The 15,916-nt window shown below is 41.3% G+C and overlaps 1 protein-coding gene across 1 annotated transcript in view; it reads right to left on the bottom strand.

Moving 5' to 3' along the window:
* LOC147574683 (uncharacterized) overlaps nt 1–15,504 on the bottom strand; it is a 77,559-nt gene extending 62,055 nt beyond the window's left edge. The window contains exons 1-3 of the mRNA XM_086684734.1: nt 15,413–15,504; nt 13,850–14,051; nt 12,807–12,945 (exon numbers count right to left, since the gene is read on the bottom strand). Of these exons, the coding sequence (XP_086540860.1) occupies nt 12,807–12,945; nt 13,850–14,051; nt 15,413–15,504 (433 nt within the window). The remainder of the gene's footprint in view (nt 1–12,806; nt 12,946–13,849; nt 14,052–15,412) is intronic.
* Nucleotides 15,505–15,916: the final 412 nt, after the last annotated feature.

The following is a 15,916-nucleotide window of genomic DNA, read 5'->3' as shown; positions in this document are numbered from 1 at the left end:
TAAAAGAAGACATCTTTTAGATAGCTAACAGACACAAGAAAAAATGCTCAACACATCATCAGGGAAATACAAATCAAAATCATGATGAGATGCCACCTCACACCTATCAGAATGGCTAAAATTAACAACTCAGGAAACAACAGATATTGGCAAGGATGTGGAGAAAGGGTAACCCTCTTGCACTGTTGGTGGGAAGGCAAACTGATGCAGCCACTCTGGAAAACACTAGGAAGTTTCCTCAAAAAATTAAAAATAGAACTACCCTACGACCCAGAAATTGCACTACTAGGAATTTATCCAAAGGATACAGGTATGCTGTTTCAAAGGGGTACGTGCACTCCACTGTTTACAGCAGTGCTACTGACGATAAAGTTATTTACTACTTTTAGCAGAAAACCAAAAGATAAATCAACGTGTACCATCACAGAATATCACCAAATCACAAGAAAGGGACAAAAAGAAGGAACAAAGGAATTACCAAAAGCCAGAAAACAATGAACAAACGGCAATAGAAAAGACATTAGCTATCACAAATGATTTTAATGTAAATGGACTAAATTCTCTAATCAAGAGAGACAGGCTAAATAGATTTTTTGTTTTTTTTTTTAAGTTACAACTACATGCTGCCTACAAAAGACTCACTTTAGCTTTAAGGACACACAGACTCATAGTGAAGGGATACAAAAAGATATTCCATGCAAATCGAATTAAAAAGAAAATAAAGATAGGTCAGTTAAGCGTTGGATTTCAGTGCAGGTCATGATCTCACAATCCGTGGGTTTGAGCCCCGTGTCAGGTTCTGTGCTGACAGCTTGGAGACTGGAGCGTGCTTCAGATTCTGTGTCTCTCTCTTTGTCCCTCCCCCACTCATGGTCTGTCTCTCAAAAATGAATCAACGTTAAAAAAAAATTTAAAACAAAGAAAATGAGGATAGCTATACTTAAACAAAATAGACTTCAAGACAAAAACTGTAACAAGAAACGAAGATAATTATATAATGATAAGAGGTCATTCTAAGAAAAGGATGTAACATTTGTAAATCTTTATGCTGCCCAACACAGGAACACCTAATGATACCCAGAAATTAACAGAACGGAAGGTAGAAATAGATAGGAATACAGTTATAGTTTGGAACTACAATACACCACTTGCAACGATGGATAGATCATCCAGAAAGAAAATCAATAAGGAAACGTAAGACTTAAACTACGTGTTATACCAGATGGATTTAATAGACACTTACAAAACTTGCCATCCAAAAGCAGCAAAATACACATTCTTCTTAAGTAGACTTGAAACATTCTCCAGAATATATCTCCAGGCCACAAAACAAATCTTAATAAATTTAAGAAGACTGAAATCATATTAAGCATTTTCTCTAACCACAATGGTATAAAATCAGAAATAAATTGCAATTACTCTAGACAATGCACAAATATGTGGTTATTAAATCACATGTTACCAACCAACCAAAGGGTGAGAGAAATGAAATGAGAAATCAAAAATATCTTGAGAAAAATGAAAATGGAAATTCAATACATTTAAGAGGGGCGCCTGGGTGGCTCAGTCGGTTAAGCGACTGACTTCGGCTCAGGTCATGATCTCGCCGTCTGTGAGTTCGAGCCCCGCGTTGGACTCTGTGCTGACAGCTCAGAGCCTGGAGCCTGTTTCAGATTCTGTGTCTCCCTCTCTCTCTGACTCTCCCCCGTTCATGCTTTGTCTCTCTGTCTCAAAAATAAACATTAAAAAAATTTTTTTTAATTTAAGACACATGGCAAAAGCAGTAGTAAGAGGGGAATTCATGGCAATAAATGTTTACATTAATAAACAGAAAGATCTCATATAAGCAATCTTACTTTGCACTTAGAGGAACTAGAAAAATAAGTCCAAAACTATGTCCACAGTTATTAGCCAGAGGGTAATAAAAAATACCAGAGCAGAAGTAAATAAAATGGAAAACAAAAAGACAATAGAAAAGACCAATAAAACTAAGAGCTGGTCTTCATAAAGAAAAACGAAATAGACAAATCTGTAGCAAAAGTCCAGGGCCAGATGGCTTCACTGGTGAATTTTACTAATCACTTAAAGAATTAATACCAAATTTTCTCATACTCGTTCAAATCACAAGAGGAGGGAACACTTTGGAACTTATTTTACAAAGCCAGCATTCCTGATACCAAGACAGACAAGGACACTGTAAGAAAATTACAGGCCAATATCCTTGATGAACACAGATGCAAAATTCTCAACAAAATTGGTAAACCCAATTCAGCAATACATTAAAAAAGGATCAGACACCATGATCAAGTGGAACTTATTCTAGGGATGCAAGGATGGTTCAACATCCACAAATCAATCCATGTGATATACCAAGTGGCAAAATGAAAAATAAAAATCATATGTTCATTTCAATGGAGGCAGAAAAAGCATTTGACAAAATCTAACACCTACTCATGATAAAAACTCAACAAAGTGGGTAGAAAGGGAACACACCACCACATAATAAAGGCTATATACGACAAACCTACAGCTAACATCATACTCAATGGGGAAAGTTGAAAACTTTTCCTCTGAGATCAGGAACAAGACAAGGATGTCTGTCTTGCCACTTTTATTCAACATACTACTGGAAACCCTGGCCAAAGCAATTAGGTAAGAAAAACAAACAAAAAAGGAATCCAAATGGTAAAGGAAAAACTAAAAGTCTCTATTTACAGGTGACATAATATTAGATATAGAAAGCCCTAAACACTATACCTTAAAACTGACAAAACTAATAAATACGGTAAGGTTGCAGTATATAAAATCAATATTCAAAAATCAATGGCTTTCTATACAACACAATGCACTATCAGAAAGAGAAATTAAGAATATAATCCCACTTATAATTTCATCAAAAAGAAAACCTAGTAGTAAATTTAACCAAGGAGGTGAAAGATCTGTACAATAAAAACTGTAAGTCATTGATGAAAGTAATTTAGAAAGACATGAATTAAGTGGAAAGATAGTCCATGCTCTTGGACTGAGAAAATTAACATTGTTAAAAAATATCCTAAAATCTGTATGGAACCACACAAGATCTGCAATAGCGAAAGCAATCTTATGAAAGAAGAACAAAGCTGGAGATATCACACTTCCTGATTTCAAACTATCTTACAAAGCTACAGTAATCAAAACAGTATGGTATTGGCATAAAAACAGACCCACTGACCAAGGGAACAGAATAGAGAGTCTAAAAGTAAATGACACAAATATGGCCAAGTAATTAATGACAAAAGACATAAAACTATACAATGGGAAAAGAACAGTCACTTCAATTAAAGTGTTGGGAAAACTGGGCAGCCACATGCAAAAAAATAAAACTGGACCACTATCCACCATACACAAAAATCAAATCAAAATGGATTAAACACTTGAATGTAAGCCCTGAAGCCATAAAACTCCTAGAAAAAAACATAGGGTTAAGCTTCTTGACATCAGTGTTGGTGATGACTTTTGGCAAAAATAAACAAGCGGGCCTACATCAAAAGCCTCTGCACTGCAAAGAAACCATCACCAAAATGAAAAGGCAACTTACTAAATGGAAGAAAATATTTGCAAATGAAAAAACAATGATATGGCCCATATCAGGACATCTTTCTCGCTGCCCCCTCCCTGGCTTGCTCTCTCTCTCTCACAAAATAAATAAACATAAAAAAAAAAAAAAGTTTTGGTTATTAACTTCACCAAAACATAAATATTAGAGAAAAATTTGTAGTCCACGTCACAGGAAAAGATAAATCTCAAAATATAAGTAAAAGCTCAAAACACAAAATAGAATCAGGGTAAAGAATATATAGTTCAGGAAGATGGCAGCATAGGAGGATGCTGGGCTCACTGCGCGTCCTGCTGATCACTTAGATTCCACCTACACCTGCCTAAATAACCCGGAAAACCTCCAGAAGACTAGCAGAATAGAGTCTCCGGAGCCAAGCGCAGACGAGAGGCCCACGGAAGAGGGTAGGAAGGGCGGCTAGGCGGTGCGCGCTCCACGGACTGGCGGGAGGGAGCCGGGGCGGAGGGGCGGCCCACCGGCCAAGCAGAGCCCCCGAGTCTGGCTGGCAAAAGCAGAGAGGCCGGTCGGAGTGTGTTCCGACAGCAAGCGGGACTTGACATCTGGAAGGTTATAAGCTAACAGCTCTGCTCGGAGAACGGGAGGGCTGGAGGACAATGGGAGGGAGAGTTGTTGAGCCCCGGGAAACAGAGCTCAGTTGTCAGGGAACAAAGGCGCTCGCCAGCGCCATCTCCCTCGCCCATCCCCCAGCCAAAATCCCAAAGGGAACCAGTTCCTGTCAGGGACCTTGCTTGTGCCATGCAAACACCCAACACTGTGCTTCTGTGGATCCATCCCTCCGGCGGGTCTGACTCCCTCCAGGTGCCTCAGGGCCCCTCCCGAAGCAGATCACTGAAAGATAAGCGAGCTGAGCCTTCCCCTCCCGCCCCTGTGCACCTTGCCGATCCACCCCAGCTAATACGCCAGATCCCCAGCACCACAAGCCTGGCTGTGTGCAAGTAGCCCAGACAGAGGCCACACCACTCCACAGTGAGTCCTGCCCCTGGGAGAGGGGAAGAGAAGGTACACACCTGTCTGACTGTGGCCCCAGCGGTGGGCTGGGGTCAGACATCGGGTCTAACTGTGGCCCCGCCCACCAACACAAGTTATTCAAGACCGTACAGGGGAAGTGCTCTGCAGTTCCGCACCACTCCAGGGACTATCCAAAATGATGAAACGGAAGAATTCCCCTCAAAAGAAACTGCAGGAAGTAGCGACAGCTAACGAACTGATCAAAAACAATTTAAACAATATAACAGAAAGTGAATTTAAAATAATAGTCATAAAATTAATCGCTGGGCTTTAAAACATATAGAGGACAGCAGAGAATCTACTGCTACACAGATCAAGGGACTAAGGAACAGCCAGGAGGAGCTAAAAAATGCTATTAATGAGCTGCAAAAAAAAAAAAAAAAAAAAAAAAAATGGAGACGACCACAGCTCGGATTGAAGAGGCAGAGGAGAGAATAGGTGAACTAGAAGATAAAATTATGGAAAAAGAAGAAGCTGAGAAAAAGAGAGATAAAAAAATCCAGGAGTATGAAGGGAAAATTAGAGAACTAAGTGATGCACTAAAGAGAAATAATCTACGCATAATTGGTATTCCAGAGGAGGAAGAGAGAGGGAAAGATGCTGAAGGTATACTTGAAGAAATCCTAGCTGAGAACTTCCCTGATCTGGGGAAGGAAAAAGGCATTGAAATCCAAGAAGCACAGAGAACTCCCTTCAGACATAACTTGAATCGATCTTCTGCAAGACATATCATAGTCAAACTGGCAAAATACAAGGATAAAGAGAAAATTCTGAAAGCAGCTAGGGATAAATGTGCTCTAACATATAAAGGGAGACCGATAAAACTCATGATGGATCTCTCTACTGAAACTTGGCAGGCCAGAAAGGAATGGCAGGAAATCTTCAATGTGATGAACAGAAAAAATATGCAGCCAAGAATCCTCTATCCAGCAAATCTGTCATTTAGAATAGAAAGAGAGATAAAGGTCTTTCCAAACAAACAAAAACTGAAGGAATTCATCACCACTAAACCAGCCCTACAAGAGATCCTAAGGGGGATCCTGTGAGACAAAGTACCAGAGACATCGCTACAAGCATGAAACCTATGGACATCACAATGACTCTAAACCCATATCTTTCTATAATAACTGAAGGTAAATGGACTAAATGCGCCAACCAAAAGACATAGGGTATCAGAATGGATAAAAAAACAAGACCCATCTATCTGCTGTCTACAAGAGACGCATTTTAGACCTGAGGACACCTTCAGATTGAGAGTGAGGGGATGGAGAATTATTTATCACGCTACTGGAAGTCAAAAGACAGCTGGAGTAGCCATACTTACATCAGACAAACTAGACTTTAAATTAAAGGCTGTAACAAGAGATAAAGAAGGGCATTATATAATAATTACAGGGTCTATCCATCAAGAAGAACTAACAATTATAAATGTCTATGCGCCGAATACGGGAGCCCCCAAATATATAAAACAATTACTCACAAACATAAGCAACCTTATTGACAAGAATGTGGTAATTGCTGGGGGCTTTAATACCCCACTTACAACAATGGATAGATCATCTAGACACATGGTCAATAAAGAAACAAGGGCCCTGAATGATACATGGGATCAGATGGACTTGACAGATATATTTAGAGCTCTGCATCCCAAAGCAACAGAATATACTTTCTTCTTGAGTGCACATGGAACATTCTCCAAGATAGATCACTTACTGGGTCACAAAACAGCCCTACATAAGTATACAAGAATTGAGATCATACCATGCATACTTTCGGACCACAATGCTATGAAGCTTGAAATCAACCACAGGAAAAAGTCTGGAAAACCTCCAAAAGCATGGAGGTTAAAGAACACCCTACTAAAGAATGAATGGGTCAACCAGGCAATTAGAGAAGAAAATAAAAAATATATGGAAACAAATGAAAATGAAAATACAACAATCCAAACGCTTTGGGACGCAGCGAAGGCAGTCCTGAGAGGAAAATACATTGCGATCCAGGCCTATCTCAAGAAACAAGAAAAATCCCAAATATAAAATCTAACAGCACACCTAAAGGAAATAGAAGCAGAGCAGCAAAGACACCCCAAACCCAGCAGAAGAAAAGAAATAATAAAGATCAGAGCAGAAATAAACAAAATAGAATCTAAAAAAACTGTAGAGCAGATCAATGAAACCAAGAGTTGGTTTTTTGAAAAAATAAACAAATTGATAAACCTCTAGCCAGGCTTCTCAAAAAGAAAAGGGAGATGACCCAAATAGATAAAATCATGAATGAAAATGGAATTATTACAACCAATCCCTCAGAAATACAAGCAATTATCAGGGAATACTATGAAAAATTATATGCTAACAAACTGGACAACCTGGAAGAAATGGACAAATTCCTAAACACCCACACACTTCCAAAACTGTAACAGGAGGAAATAGCTTGAACAGACCCATAACCAGCAAAGAAAGTGAATCAGTTATCAAAAATCTCCCAATAAATAAGAGTCCAGGACCAGATGGCTTCCCTGGGGAATTCTACCAGAGATTTAAAGCAGAGGTAATACCTATCCTTCTGAAGCTATTCCAAAAAATAGAAAGGGAAGGAAAACTTCCAGACTCATTCTATGAAGCCAGTATTACTTTGATTCCTAAACCAGACAGAGACCCAGTAATAAAAGAGAACTACAGGCCAATATCCCTGATGAATATGCATGCAAAATTCTCAATAAGATACTAGCAAATCGAATTCAACAGCATATAAAAAGAATTATTCACCATGATCAAGTGGGATTCATTCCTGGGATGCAGGGCTGGTTCAACATTCGCAAATCAATCAACGTGATACATCACAATAAAAGAAAAGATAAGAACCATATGATCCTGTCAATCGATGCAGAAAAAGCATTTGACAAAATTCAGCACCCTTTCTTAATAAAAACCCTCGAGAAAGTCGGGATAGAAGGCACATACTTAAATATCATAAAAGCCATTCATGAAAAGCCCACAGCTAACATCATCCTCAATGGGGAAAAACTGAGAGCTTTCCCCCTGAGATCAGGAACATGACAGGGATGTACACTCTCACCACTGTTGTTTAACATAGTGTTGGAAGTTCTAGCATCAGCCATCAGACAACAAAAGGAAGTCAAAGGCATCAAAATTGGCAAAGATGAAGTCAAGCTTTCATTTTTTGCAGATGACATGATATTATACATGGAAAATCCGATAGACTCCATCAAAAGTCTGCTAGAACTGATACATGAATTCAGCAAAGTTGCAGGATACAAAATCAATGTACAGAAATCAGTTGCATTCTTATACACTAACAATGAAGCAACAGAAAGACAAATAAAGAAACTGATCCCATTCACAATTGCACCAAGACGCATAAAATACCTAGGGATAAATCTAACCAAAGATGTACAAGATCTGTATGCTGAAAACTATAGAAAGCTTATGAAGGAAATTGAAGAAGATATAAAGAAATGGAAAAACATTCCGTGCTAATGGGTTGGAAGAATAAATATTGTCAAAATGTCAATACTACCCAAAGCTATCTACACATTCAATGCAATCCCAATCAAAATTGCACCAACATTCTTCTTGAAGCTAGAACAAGCAATCCTAAAATTCATATGGAACCACAAAAGACCTCGAAGAGCCAAAGTAATTTTGAAGAAGACCAAAGCAGGAGGCATCACAATCCCAGACTTTAGCCTCTACTACAAAGCTGTCATCATCAAGACAGCATGGTACTGGCACAAAAACAGACACATAGACCAATGGAATAGAATAGAAACCCCAGAACTAGACCCACAAACATATGGCCAACTCATCTTTGACAAAGCAGGAAAGAATATCCAATGGAAAAAAGACAGTCTCTTTAACAAATGGTGCTGGGAGAACTGGACAGCAACATGCAGAAGAATGAAACTAGACCACTCTCTCACACCATTCACAAAAATAAACTCAAAATGGATAAAGGACCTGAATGTGAGACAGGAAACCATCAAAACCCTAGAGGAGAAAGCAGGAAAAGACCTCTCTGACCTCAGCCGCAGCAATTTCTTACTTGACACATCCCCAAAGGCAAGGGAATTAAAAGCAAAAATGAACTATTGGGACCTCACGAAGATAAAAAGCTTCTGCACGGCAAAGGAAACCATCAACAAAACTAAAAGGCAACCAATGGAATGGGAAAAGATATTTGCAAATGACATATAGGACAAAGGGCTAGTATCCAAAATCTATAAAGAGCTCACCAAACTCCACACCCAAAAACAAATAATCCAGTGAAGAAATGGGCAGAAAACATGAATAGACACTTCTCTAAAGAAGACATCCGGATGGCCAACAGGCACATGAAAAGATGCTCAACGTCGCTCCTCATCAGGGAAATACAAATCAAAACCACACTCAGATATCACCTCACACCAGTCAGAGTGGCCAAAATGAACAAATCAGGAGACTACAGATGCTGGAGAGGATGTGGAGAAATGGGGACCCTCTTGCACTGTTGGTGGGAATGCAAACTGGTGCAGCCACTCTGGAAAACGGTGTGGAGGTTCCTCAAAAAATTAAAAATGGACCTACCCTATGACCCAGTAGTAGCACTGCTGGGAATTTACCCAAGGGATACAGAAGTACTGATGCATAGGGGCACTTGCACCCCAATGTTTAGAGCAGCACTCTCAACAATAGCCAAATTATGGAAAGAGCCTAAATGTCCATCAACTGATGAATGGATAAAGAAATTGTGGTTTATATACACAATGGAGTACTACGTGGCAATGAGAAAGAATGAAATATGGCCCTCTGTAGCAACGTGGCTGGAACTGGAGAGTGTGATGCTAAGTGAAATAAGCCATACAGAGAAAGACAGATACTGTATGTTTTCACTCTTATGTGGATCCTGAGAAACTTAACAGAAACCCATGGGGGAGGGGAAGGGAAAAAAAAAAAAAAGAGGTTAGAGTGGGAAAGAGCCAAAGCATAAGAGACTCTTAAAAACAGAACTGAGGGTTGATGGGGGGGTGGGAGGGAGGGGAGGGTGGGTGATGGGTACTGAGGAGGGCACCTTTTGGGATGAGCACTGGGTGTTGTATGGAAACCAATTTGACAATAAATTTCATATATTAAAAAAAATTAAAAAATAAAACAATACAAATACTTCTCAAAAAAAAAGTATAGTTCAAAAAAAAAAAAAAAAGAGTGAAAATGGACCACAATCATAAAACAATGTTTATCAAACCAAAGTGATCTATGAAACGCAATAGGTTTTTATCCCATTTTGAAAAGTCCTGTGTTTGGCAGCAGAGTATCTGCAAGGCTATGGGACACACGCACTTTCATACTGTTTGCTTCACCTTCAAAATATACCCAGATTCTCACCACCTGGAGGTATCATCAGTGCTGACTTAACACCATGGATACTTGAATCACCTGAATAGCTTCCTAAATTGTCACTGCTTCAACCAGTGCCCCATGAGAGTCAATTCTTAAACAGGAGCCAGTGATTTGTCCAAAATGTAAAAAACAAATCATGTCCTTTCAGAGCTTATAACCCGCTTTACCACTAACAAATGAAAAGCTATAGTGTGTCCCGGGATTGGAAGCCTCAGTATGCTCCAATGTCAATTCTGTTAGTTCTCCTCAAGTTGATCTATAGATCCCATACAATCATAGGCTAAATCCCAGAAGCTTTTAAGAGATAGAATGGTTCTAAATGGAGGAGCACAGGACCTAGAATATCCAAAACAATTCTGAAAAGAGAATGAAAGTGAAGAACTCACATTACATGATTTCAAGGCATGTAATCAATCAACAACAATCGAGACAGTGTGGTAATGGCAAAATGATAGACACAAACTACAGAATGGGGTCCAGAAATAGATGGACACATTCATAGTCAAATGACTTCCAACAGGGGTGCCAAGGCAATTCAATGGAGATAAAGTACCTTCTTCTCAATAAATGGTACTGGAATAATAAACCTCCATAAGATGGGGGGAGGGGTGGGGGGGAGAGGGAGGAGTTTCCTTGAACCAACCACAACTTGTATCATAAACAAAAATTAAACTCAAACTGATCATAAATGTAAATGTGGAATCTATAACCATAAACTTCTAACAGGTAACATAGGAGTGTATTTGTGACCTTGATTAGATGAAACAACAACAAAAAAAACCATAAAGTCTGATATTTTGATAAACTGTAAATTGATCAATTAAAAATGTTTGTTCTTAGAGAACAGCATTAAGCAGGTGGGAATGCAAACTGGTGTAGCCACTCTGGAAAACAGTATGGAGGTTCCTCAAAAAATTAAAAAGAGAACTACCCTATGACCCAGCAACTGCACTACTAGGCATTTATCCAAGGGATTCAAGTGTGCTGTTTCGAAGGGGCACAGGCACCTCCATGTTTATAGCAACACTATCAACAATAGCCAAAGTATGGAAAGAGCCCAAATGTTCCTTGATGGATGAATGGATAAAAAAGATGTGGTATATTTATACGATGGAGTATTACTCGGCAATCAAAAAGAATGAAATCTTGCCATTTGCAACTACGTGGATGGAACTGGAGGGTACTATGCAAATGAAATGACGCTCAACGTCGTTAGGCACCAGATTAAATACAGGTACAATTAAATACCTGTACATACCTAGCATAACAGCTTAAACTGAATACCAAACCAAACAAAAAACCCACTACTTCCCCCCCACCGCCCCCGGAAACTGCCAATACCAAATGCTGGTGCAGATTCACAGCATCTAGAAATCTCAATGGCATGGCCACTTCAAAAACAGTAGAGCAGCACCTTGTGATGTTAAACATGCACTTGTTACAAGACCCAGGATCCCACACACTCTCAAGCATTTTCTCAAGAGAAATGAAGGTATGTGTCCAGGCAAAAAGACTGAAAAATGAACATTCAAGCAGCTTTATTCACAAGGCCAGAAGCTGGGAGCAACACAAATGTCCCAACCGGTACACAGATCAACAAATTGTGACAGAGCCATGCAATGGGACTGACACACGCAACAACAGGGACGATCTCAAATGTATTACGTGCGTGACAAGTGTGATGGCCTTCAATGCCCCACGTGATCTGTCCTCTTTCACCTCTTCAGCCATACTGGCCCTCTGTTCTTGCTGTTGGCAGGACGCCTCGGGTACCACTCTGCCTCAGGGTCCTTGCACTGGCAGTTTCCTCAGCATGCAGTGTTCTTCTGTAGACACCAGCAAGGCTTCTTTCCCCACACTTGTCAAATGCTGTCTCCAAATATTTTCTCAGAGACGCGTATCTGATCAACTTATTTAAAATTAAAATCGATCCTTCACAACCCGTTCCTTGTTTCATTTCTTCTATGTCGATTATCAAATAACAAAGTCTTTTAATCATCTTCCATCACCTGAACGTAAGCTACACGAGGGCAGAAATCTTTGTCGGCTCTTTACGTGGTAATTACACCAGGGCACGGAGCGCCTCAGGAGCTCAATATGCCAGTTATGAATAAACACTTCACAGGCAGGAATACAAATATAATAACCACTATGGAGGACAGCATTTAGAGTATTTAACAAAATGAAACTGCATGTAACCTCTGACCATTTTCGCTTATAGTTTCACCCCTACAATCATGTGATTATAAACAACCCAAATGTCTTTCAATAGAAGGCTGATTAAATTGCCAACAGTACTTTTACATACTAGACCACAATGAAGCTATAGTAAAAAATGAGGATGCTTTTTAAGTCTCAATATGGAAAAATGTCCTCTTTATGGAAAAACTTTAAAGCAAGAATATATGGTATGCTATAATTGCTGGTGAATAATGGAAGGAGGAGCGTCTAGGTGGCTCAGTCGGTTAAGTGTCCAACACTCGGTTTCCGCTCAGGTCATATCTCCCGGTTCGTGAGTTGGAGGCCCACATCCGGCTCTATGCTGACAGTGCGGAGCCTGCTTGGGATTCTCTCTCTTCCCCGTCTCTCTGCCCCTCCCTCGCTTGCTCTCTCTCAAAATAAATAAATTTAGAAAAATCAGAATTAATGGTAAACAGTGTAAACCAGTGTTAAAAAGTAAAGTTTAACTTGATCTAAGCCTTTTTCTACCTTTCTGAATGTATGGTCTCTTTATAAGCTTCTTAAATCCACCGTAATACAAAGTGAGGAACGAACCGAAGGCTCACCTGAGATGTGTTCATTTTCTGCACCTCTCGGGAGACCGTGAAGGGTCTGGCCTGCCCGGCGGCTTCTAAATTCACTTCCACAAAGTCTCAGCACCCCAGAAGGAGAGGAGGCTCCCTCCAGGAATAGGGCGGTTGGACCCTGGAAAAGGGAGGGGAATGCCTGTGCAGAGCCAACGACTGTCCGTATGAGTCCCTTAAGTGATCGTGGCGGCATAAGCCTGCAGGTTTCTAAACTTTTTTCTATCAAGTTAAAAAAACAATCAGCTAATGACCAGAGTATACGAAAGGATCAAGCACTGCTCTTTCATTAAAATTAGCACAGAAAAAAGACGCAGGCTCCATCTTTATCCAGAGTCTTCGTAAGACTACTTTACCCCTTGCGTGAGCGAAGCCAGGAAGCGAAGCAAAAGGGACAGCGCCGTGGACACCTGGCTGGCCCCCGCAGACTGTACGATCTCACCCATCTGAGACTCGGATTTCACACCGGGGTAACGCGTGTGCCGGTACCTGCACCTGGCAGTAGGGTAACCGCTTCACAGGTGTGCTCTTACCTAACTCTCCGACACACGCCCACAAGCGGACGTTACCCTCACTACTATCCTCATTTCCAGAAGACCTGCCTCTTTCCGAGGTTACTTCTCTCGCCCCGGTTACAGGTGACAGACCTGGAATCTCCCTGGTCTTTGCGGGTCGCAAACTCGGGCTCCACCGCAGACCTCCCTCCCCCTCCGCCCCCCCCCCCCGTTCCCGCGCTTGCCAGCACATTCGCTGTCAACGTCGGGAACGCGCTTTCCCTTCCCGCCGCCCGCAGAGGTCCGCCCGGGTCGGGATGCAGGCCGTGCCCGGCACACGGTCCCGCACACCTCTGCCCGCACCGCGCACCGACTGCACACGGGGCTCGGCCCGATCCGCCCACGGGGAGCGCGTGCCCTGGAGCGCGCCTCAGGCTCCGGACTTCCCGCCAGTGGCTTCCGGGTAACACCCACCGCCCCCACGCCAGCCCAACGCTCCGCACACGTTCCACAGACCCTCCGCGCCCTCACCCCAGGTGTGCTCCTTCCAGCCTGCCTGACCGAGAAAGTTCTGGGACCTGCTCCGCGGGAAGAGGCAGATGCGTAAAAACGCGGCGGGGCTAGGACGGCACTTGCGCAGAAGAAGACCCAGACGACCCGTTCCCAGAGTGCTGCGCGGTGATCCGTGTGGATTGGACTACATTTCCCATAGGCCTCTGCCCTCGCTTCTTGACTTGATCATGCAGTAATTTCCCCTTTGGTGGGTGGTCGTTTTTCTGCCCACGTTCTTTTATAGCCCCTAGATGTTCTAGATTCAATGTGACCATCGTAATCCAATGCGATGCTTGCCCCTCGATGAGATCCCGACTGCAAAAACAGCAGCTGCCACAGGCTCTGAGGACAACTTGAGAAATTTGAACACGGACTGGGAATTAGAAATATTAAGGAACATACGATTACTCTCGCATGGTGTGAAAATAATATAAGAATCACATAGGAAATATACGAATTTATTTAAAGGCACGAATAGTGAAGTGTTTAGGATTGAAATTGTATGTTTGTAAATTGGCTTTACTTCCCGAAAGCAAAATCAGACAGCATATATGGCAAAGAAAACTTTTTAAATCAAAGAAAAGGTGCTTATTTTGCTATATTCCAATTTTCTGTATAGAAAGTAGTACAGAGAGAGCAAAATTTTAAATGGGATCTTCTTCACTCGTGTGCTTACTGAACTCAAAATGGCCAAGAGAAGTCAAGGGACATAAACATTTCTCTTAAGATTAAGCTTGTGAGATGTATATGTTACTAGAAAATGGAGGACAGAAATCCAATAAAAGACTAACAATCTTTTAACCAAAGGGAAGAAACAAACAGGGGACATGCAAGTACACGTTTCAAAAGTAATTAATACGTAAAACATTACACAAAGCAAGGTAAAAATGATCCAGCAGATGTTCAAGGAGCAAATCTAATTCTCATCCATCTTCTAATCTCCTCTCCCTTGGTGCACATTTGTATCTCTCCATTTTGTGCCTGTTCCTAGAAGTCCATCCACATGCCTTTACCCCAGACATCCTGATCACCAACTTTCCAGCCTATTCTTTCCTAGTCCTCTATTACCATTGAGTAAGGAAACGTTGACCATAAATCAGCATTAATCTAAAGTCAAGACATCCCTTCTTCATCAAACACAGACAACTAAAATACCTCCCCAAATTCTGTGCACCGGGCGGATTTGCCCTCACCACACCCTTTCAGGGTGACCCCTGAGTGTGGCCGTAAGCGAGCAGCTTTTCACTTCCAGCTGATCCCACCATACCGTGCAGACACATCTATAAACCAGTTTTTTCCTCCTTTGTTAGCTCAGTATAGTCAACTCCCTATAGGGCCGTAAGAAGACTTGACAGACAAGGAGTTGAGGAGTAGGACTAGTTATCACTCAAATGTAAACTATTTGCTCATGCAGATCGCTTACATCTTTTGGTCCTGTTTTGGTCAGTCTTGTATTTACCATTAATTTTACCATTCATTCATAGCACCACACACAGATTGTCACAGCTAATGATGCACAATTTCTGTCACATAGTCGCTCACCATCCCATAATCAGTAATTTAGTAGCAGGGCGCAGTATCAAGATAGAAGCTGCTTGTTTCGATGGCGAAGACTTAGCAGCAGCAGAAAGCATGCTTCGCTCCAGAACTCTAGGAGTTTGGACTACACAGACTTCTACAACGCCATTGGGTCTACTGGGGCATAAGGTTCACAGGACAATGCAGCTTACATCATGTTCTAGATCACCTGCAGAACTTCCTGTTGCTCCAACAAATACGTCGGAGTAGCTTGTCCAGAAGTGTTGTAACTTGCCTCCAGAATTTGACAATGGCCATCCAACTGTCTGCATCATCTATGTGGCGGAGAGCAAAGATGATGCAACAAATTGTTTCACACTTTCGGGGAGCTGTTTGAACGTACTCCAGACTACTAAACCTCTAGAGACTTCATTTTTATAACATTTCTTTCACTTTTAAATGCTACTTTCCACTGGTTGTTATGAATGCTTTTTGCTTAGAAATCTAATGTGCTTCTATTTCCTGTTC

The sequence above is a fragment of the Puma concolor genome, chromosome D4, assembly GCF_028749965.1.
Source record: "Puma concolor isolate L17-30 chromosome D4, mPumCon1.1.hap2, whole genome shotgun sequence".
In the NCBI taxonomy this organism is placed as follows: domain Eukaryota; kingdom Metazoa; phylum Chordata; class Mammalia; order Carnivora; family Felidae; genus Puma; species Puma concolor.
Note: the sequence above shows the minus strand (reverse complement) of the source record. Positions and strands in the feature narration are given on the sequence as shown.